The 8205-nt window shown below is 38.4% G+C and overlaps 1 protein-coding gene across 1 annotated transcript; it reads right to left on the bottom strand.

The window, feature by feature from the left end:
• Positions 1-467: 467 nt before the first annotated feature.
• On the bottom strand, positions 468-7923 carry LOC123374139 (protein NDNF-like). The gene is given in 5 exon segments (XM_045023686.1): positions 468-1819; positions 3144-3277; positions 5731-5923; positions 7841-7883; positions 7885-7923. Coding segments are annotated over 5 exon segments (1761 nt in total).
• Between the last annotated feature and the right edge of the window lie 282 nt (positions 7924-8205).

Genomic DNA, 8205 nt, shown 5'->3' with positions numbered 1-8205 from the left:
AGGCCAATCTGTCACTCTGGTGGTATCGCTCAGTCCCTCACTGACAGTTACTGAGGTATGCAAAGTGAAAAAACAATGTTGGATTTTAAAGTAACAGTTCAATACTCCTTGAAAGGTATTTCACAACATGAATTTGATTTCAGGTCCATTTTAGTTCATTTCACTCCAGACTGATTTCTTGCATGTCATGGGGTGAATCCATTGTTTCCAAGTGTAATTTGTTTTAGTCTTGTTTTTGCTGCCAATGTGAGACAATTGAGAGAGAAGCTTATATTGGAAAAAAGATGCCAGAGTGAGCCTAATTTTCTAGACAGTTGAAAAAATTCTTTCCCCACAAATCTTGCAGCTTTAATAATTTTGTGTTATGCCCCAATATATTTTGAACTGCACAGAGCACTGGTGTTTATTGTGCATGTTTTTCATTTTGCTCCTTATTTATCTACCAGAAAACATTTATTGAAAAGCCCTCAACATTTTTTCCTGGTCTTCACAACTTTACTGTGATACCTTACCGGGATCCCAGAAGGTCCAGTTAGATAAACATCAAACAGGTAGAGAGTCCCTGCTTCCAATCCCTTGATGGTCTGTGTGGTGACTGCTCGTCGTAGATTTATATCATAGAAATATTTGCACAGCACTTTCTCAGAGTTGTGTCTGGATTTGGGCCCGGAGCACCTGTCTGCACTCCTCACCTCCATCCAAACTTGATCCTCTTTGATCCTTTTCTTGTACACACAGTACTTGCTCTGCTCTTGTGTTCCTAGCCAGGCAATGGTGACTGAATTGCAGGTCCTCAGTTTACTAAAGGACTTGATTTTTAAGCTTTCTGGAAGAAGTGGGAAGAAAGGCTTGTGGAAGTGAGAGGATACTTGAACTTTCACAGAAGAATTAGTATGGTCCAAGGACCTTAGCTGCACCAAATACGTGTCCAGCAGCTTTCCCTTCAGTGAGAAATGTCTGAAGCCTGCAATGTTTTCTGAGGCCAGTACTTTGCCATTCCTTGCTATCTGAACCCCTACTTGGCCACTACAAGATTGAAAGGTGAATTGGATCTTCTTGTGTCTAGCCTGGTACTGCAAGCTGTAGAATTTCTGCTTTTTCCCATCCAGGATTAAATGAATTACCTTCCCATCCTTCAACTCAATAACTTTAGGCTCAGGTTCCTCAAGAGTTCTTGCAAATGTTCCAGTGTAGGCAGCACTTGCATTAGTGAGGAGGTTGACTACAAAAACATCAAAGTAATATTGAGTGCTGGGTCTAAGGTTGGGCACTGTATAAGTATTCTTGGTGCCCATGCATATCTGCCTCACTTCCCCATTACTAACCCTGTTGATGATACTTAATTCACTATTGGACAATATCATCACCTGTTGATGGTCTAGAAAATATGGAAAGAGAGAAAGAGCTAGTGCTGGTGGTGATTTCATACGTGATGATCTGATAGCTGTCTCAGCTGCACATAAACTCTTGTAGTTGTGTTTTTCATTGACTAGAAGACAATACTGGATGTTTTCTTTGTGCTTTAAGACCGATGGGCTGTGTTTCCAAGCTAGAGTCACAGTTGCATGGTCAATACCGATAACATCTATGCGTGGATCTATTGGGAGTTCTGGATACAGATGCCCAGATGTTGTGTCAGTTGTTAAGTATACAGTAATGTGTGTGTCTCGTTCAACTGATAGGAACTCCAGCATATAGAAAGCAGAATAGGAAGACATACCCATATAAGTCTCCACAGAATTTCCTTTATAGTTAAATATCATGGACACCGACTTTGGAATCTTCTGAGATTTTGTGGCTTCAGGAGTGTCATAATCACCTGCACATGAAAAGCAGAACACAATTGTTTTTCTTTTCATGCCGCACAACAATTCATCACTTAACTTCTCAGTTTTATTATTCATATGCCAGAGAAATTCCTCTTGCTACTTGTATTTTATGCTTTAGGGGCTAGTCTTTTAATACTGCAAGAGAGAATTAATTTTTTCAAAAAGACTATAATTAAACTCCCAATTGCAAATATATTGACCTATATAGTACCGGATGGCATTGCAATATTCCACTTTCTGTCAGTGTTTCTTCCTGTACTTTACTTTAGGACACTGACATTTTGTGCAGAACGAGTTTCCTTTAGTCTGATTTTGTGTCTTTCTCTGCCTTGTATGAACAAAAAAAGCCAGAGGCTTTGAAGGAATGCCCACTGAGCTAACTAGTCAAGTGCATCTCCCTGCTAATTAACATCTTGTTTCTGGCAGCATCTAGCTTTTTTAATAATTAAAAAAATGTTATTTTTTTAAACCTATGAAATGCTTCTGGAAATTATAAGAGAATTACGTTTTCTTTTAACTTGAGGGACACATAGCTCCAGATTATTCTATGCCTATTGCCCTTGTACATCGTATTCCCAGGGAACTAGAATCTGACCCAAATTCTTCCCTCTGCTGCACATTGTTACGAAGAGCAGAAAAGAGGAAATACCAGCCCAAGAGGTCTGAGACACAAAGAAGGGTGTGAGACAGCTCTGTTAAGTACACTTCCCTCCCTTCTTGGTGATCTTATGGAACACTCTCCATTTGAACATTGTGTAGTTAGGGTCCTTGGGTTTTGGGGTGGGGTAGGTTCTAGTTGTTAATAGTGTAACTGGGGAGTAGCCACTCTATTTTCCATGCTCCCCTGCCAGCCTGGCAGATATCCCGGTGAGATTCCAGATTTACAAAGCTCATTGCATTGTTAACTCCCTCCCCCCCCCCCAGCTTCTCTTACACTTCCGAAAGAATACGGTGGAGGGAACAAGGGCCAGCACCCTCATCTGTGGCCATAAACTTGTCCTTTCCTTACACTACCCTGAGAAGAGAATGTGGCAGAAACTGAATTTTATCTTGCAGGACTCTATTGAAGTCAATGGCAAAAATATCATTTATTCCAATAGGGCCAGGATTTCACCTGTGGAGTTTTATGTCGTATTTTTCCAAACCCACAGGTAAGTCCACAGGAAGGGAGATTTGGACCTATAACTTCAAGTCTGCCCAGGCCATTTTTGTTGGTGATGAGATTTCCTAGGTTGGTGGCACTTCTTATGAATGAGCTACTTTCCCTCCTGCATTGATCAGACAGATTTAAGGTTCCTTCCATTTAGCTCTTACCACGTGCTGCTTTTCCAAGGAATTTTGTTGATGCCTTATGTACCAGTATACTCCATTCAATGGGAACATCACAGGGTGTCACGGTTACCGTGAAAGGAGCAGGGGCTCTGTCTTCCTCCAGAATGAAACAGTACCTGAAAATGTGGATTAAAAATGAACTGAAGGCATTAAGAAACACAGTCATACTGCAGAATCCCAGCAGGTAAAGTAATTAGCCATTCAGACTGAAGATCTAAAAACTACATTCCACTGTAAGTAATAATGACAATTCTACTATTTGGTACATTAAGGCAATAGCCTAGAGAGTGCTCTAAATTTTCTTATGTAAAAAGAATACATACTGTGTTTCTTTCTACACCACAAAGATTTTCTTCAATATTGTCCATTTATTACTGGGTAGATGTATTCCACAATACTGACTTTTTAGACTCTATGGGACAAGTAAATACTATGGTATAATGGAATTAGGAAAGTGACTTCTATTAGAGCTCCATTCCCAGGCTAACACTAGGGAAACAAGCATGTGTTTTACCAAAATGTGATACCCAGGTTTCTTGCTTGGAGCAACTAACAATGGGTTCTGTAAGAATAATATAGTATCTGAGCATCACTCTGTCTTCCAAAGGTCTGAAACTAAGAGGATCCATTTCATATCTAGTTCTACTTGTTCTTGATTGGCAGTGTGAGGATGCTACTCCTCAGCTCTCCATCCCAACATGCCACTAGTTTCTCTAGTTGCAATGAGTCTACTTTGCTCATCTGGAGGCTTATACACAGCTTGAAGACATCCATGAAAGCTACTCAATACAAAATTTATATGGGCAGTGAATGCCTCCTACATATATGGAAAGTAGCACCCACTCAATGCCCCAAAAGTTATGATTATACAGAGATTCAATTTCTTAACTTTACTTTTGCCTACTGATGGAAATGCACTTGAGTAGCACCACAAATGTACTTGCCACTCTGCTAGCATACTGAATCCTCCCTGGAATCCTTAATCTAACCTAACAAGAGTTCAGTTTGACATATTTACTTTGAAAATTTGGCCCACTGTGTATCACTGGTACAAAGTGACATCGGTTCCTGACTGATTCCAGTAAAGCCTAATCTCCAGCTTTACTCCTTTGCTCTTTGTCTGCTCAGTCTCTCAATGGACTGAGTATGGCCATAAAGACAGGTGGACTCTGTTAGATCACAGTACAATAAAATATAAGTAATTCTAGTTTTGTACTCATTGGTGAGATGTTATGGACACACAAGGTCACCTCAGAGAGTGTTTACGTATTTTTGGGGTATTGCTACTGGGCCAGAATTAAAATAGTTTGGGTTCCCACTGAGTATTTCCATATTTTTCAAATGTTTTGTCTTCTTTTAATTTAAACCTGGGCTCTGAATTTTCTGGTTTTATGTTTGATCTTTGGAAAACGATAAGGTTCTTGTGAGGCTTTCAGTGCTTATAATTAAGTGTGTACTTCAAGCCTTTATTCCAGCTGAACCAAGTTAAAAAAAATAATCTGGAAATCGATATGTACCTGTTAAACCACATGCTATAAACCCCTCTTTCTCTTAGAATTTCAATTTCTATGCCCCTTTAACAAGGAGAATTCTTAGGTTCATTCTTGTAGTCATATTTTTGTTATATAACGACATGTGCAGTGTCCTGTTTTCTTTCTGCACAGTGCCCATCAGGACTGAGCCATCTGGCTTACCCTCTGCTCTTTGACAATTCTGCTGGAATGTATATCAGATCTATTGACACTAATAATGTTGGTTAGTGTCCAAAGAGTATTTGGGCTGAATCTTGTTAAAGGAAATCTCTTCCCAGATATCTATCTGAGGTAGATACAGGGTACCACACACACACACACACACACACACACACACACACACACACATTTGACTACATACAAAATTCACAGGTGTTTTGGGAAGTCCAGGTTAACCTTCAGTGGAATTTCTATATTAAAAATTCTTTTGATCTATGCAAGCTTTAGTACTGCTCACCAAATACACAACTAAGCATGCAGTACATCTGAAAGCTGATTTTCAGTTTTAAAGTATACACTTATTGTAATGATTTGGGTAGTTAATTTATTGAGGAAAAATATTTGCAACTGACTTTGGCCTGAGGCCCTCATGCTCCTACAGTTTTGTAGGTCAACTGATTAAGATATCACCTGGATATCCAGCAATAGCTATTCACTTCTGGAGCCTAATGTAAACTCAGCAGTAATTGCATCAATTAAGAGGTCTGCCAGATAGCCAAATAGGGAAAAATCTTACAATGAATATACGTAGCTGAAATCTATCTTAAAAAATCACTCCAGGTTCTAGTTAAGTTTTTCAACTAAGAAGGCAAAAAAAGAAAGAGAAGGCCGGAGGGAGATATTGGAAGATACTTTCAAAGGACAGCAATTTTGCATTGCTTGGCTCAGGATACTAAAGGTAGCACTGCCAGAGCATTGCAGGTAGGGAGTGTACAGCAATTATCTCCTTGATATTAGCGGTAGCAAGTCTGCCTGTGCCATAAGGCAGGAAATGAAAAACAACATATGCAAATTTGTATTGAATGATTTGCTCCTACCTTTTAGGTATATCCTTCAGCAGGTGGACTGTGGTTTCCTTACCATCTGCAAGAATCAGGGAATGATTACAGCTGAAGAGATCACTCTTGAAGCTGTATTGGGAACTGGTGGGCACCTTTATCGAATGACACAAACACATGGCCACAAGAAGATGGAAAGGCAGGTAAATCCAGAATCTGAACATCTTCAGCACTACAAGTTGGGGTAATAAAAATGTATAGAGGTTGTTACCATTGAGGAAAACAAAACAAAACATAACAAAACAAACAACAAAAAACACCTCTCCTTTCATGTACCTCTCATTGTGCTTTGCCAATAATCATTATTGTCACAAATGGTAAAAAATCAGGGTGCTGCAGAATGCTGCTAATCTGCACTTTGCTAAATAATTTATATTCATAGAGAAATGTCTCAGTCTCGTCCCAGCTCTCAGCAAAGATTAAATAGCAGAAGTTGTAGTAAGGTCTCATATGACCAAATATATGTATAATACAGTGTATGTATTGCATGAGTATAGTATGAAGAAGAGAATTATCAATAAAACTAAAAACAGCTGACAAATGAATGGACAAAATACATTTGAACATACCTTATCCTGGCTTATTTATTGCAGTAGTTCACTTGGTAATTTTACAGATTCAGTAATTTGCAAGGAGTCTCCCACTCACAAATTAGTGCTAATCTATTATATTCCTAATGCTGCTGCCACCTGTGTTTTTTGTAATTCTATTATTATTTCATACTGATTGTAAATTCATCAGGATTACAGGTATGTGCACAGAAAACAAATGAGATAAAAGGGAAAAGAGTATATGGAGAAGAAGGTGGTAGACCCCAGGTGAGAGACATTGTGTTGGGACTTAGAAAGAATTTAAAATCTACTGTCTTTTATTTAGAGGAAGCCTGTATTATAATGCAACGATTGGACAAATAGTTCTGAAATTCCAGCACTTTATATCGTCCTCCTTCCAGCATTCTTTCTCAGCAGGTGTACTTTAGGATGTTTCCAGTCAATCTCTGCAGTCTCTCTGTTTTAAACTAATGGTAGTTCGTGCCCATGTCCCTCTGATTCAGACTTTTAAAATGTCATATTTTCCCCTTTGCTGAGACACTTTATTATCTCCAGGGGATGTAGTCAAGGAGCGTCTGAGGCTTAGGCAGTTGCAGCACGGGGTCTGTGAAAATGCAGATGCTGTTAAAAATGGAACACCACACCTATGTTGTACAGAGCTACACAAATAAAAGGGTTAAGTAAGCACTGGAACTTTTTGCAGTGTATTATTGTGTTAGATTACTCATTATCCTCATAGTATTCTTCCATCTGCCTCACATTAATCTAAGGAGAGAGAGAGAGAGAAGAACAAGTCTCTTCAAAACTGATGTGAAATGCAGGGCAGTGCATTGGTAGGCAGGGGGTGCTCTGTGAGCAGTATCTCTTTTGAAAAAAGACAACCTCTTGCAATTTATAAGCAATAGGAAGGAGTAAAGACATCAGCAAACGTGATTATCAGCCAGTAAAAGAAGAGCGTATAAAAGAAAAATAATCTGGGACATGATGAATCCATGATTTATAATCTGTACAGTTTTTGTGACTGGCACTTTCCTGTTGTAGCCTGTGTTAAGAAGAACTCAGAAAGTCAAAAAGTCTACAGCTCAGCTGAGCTACTGCTCATTAACAAACAATAATATTTATAAATGGAGCAGAGCTTTAATATTTCCATCTTGGTCCTGTACATTTAAGTATAGTTCTGAATCTATTTGCAGATTATCATGTGGAAAACTTGTTTTCATTGGTGATTTCCAAAATAACTAGTATATCTCACAGGCTATGATACTACAGAACATCCTATTTAACATCTTAATATCCCGTTCCATTCCATTTTGAAAATGTGTTAACATTTAAAACACCTCAGGAATTAAATATAGAACTATGCTAATAAGTCTAGCAAGTGTTGAGAAGATTATTCTTCCTTTTGATTACTTGTGTAAATCCCTTTTACAATAAAGCTTTTCTTCTGATGGTAATGTTTCTCTGTCACTTTTGCCATTCTTTTGTTCTAACTATAGCTTATTAGCTCAAAATTTAACCATGGAAGTATTTTTCTTTACCTTTTAATAAGGCATCCAAATTGCCCAGCACTTCAGAGTTTTTCACTCCTGCTGCTGTTTAAATGGTATTTTGCAAACAACATTCACATAGTGTCTGCAATGTTTTGTTTTTTGCAGGGTTTTTTTTTGTCTAGGAAAGAAAAACAAACAAGTAAACAAATAAACAAACACCATACATAATCAGCTTATCCTTAATAGAACATCATCCTAAAGGCTGATTTCTCTTAATTACACAGACAACATACTGTCAGATTCTGGGAGATACCTTTCGCAAAAACAAACAAAACAAAAACTAAAAAAAACCAACTGCTCTTACCTATTGTGTTTATAGACAGATGCTCCTCAGACCACTCTCTTATTTGCAG

This window comes from Mauremys mutica, chromosome 7 (assembly GCF_020497125.1).
Source record: "Mauremys mutica isolate MM-2020 ecotype Southern chromosome 7, ASM2049712v1, whole genome shotgun sequence".
In the NCBI taxonomy this organism is placed as follows: Eukaryota; Metazoa; Chordata; order Testudines; family Geoemydidae; genus Mauremys; species Mauremys mutica.
The sequence above is the reverse complement of the archived record's forward strand: the minus strand, read 5'-3'. Positions and strand labels throughout refer to the sequence as shown.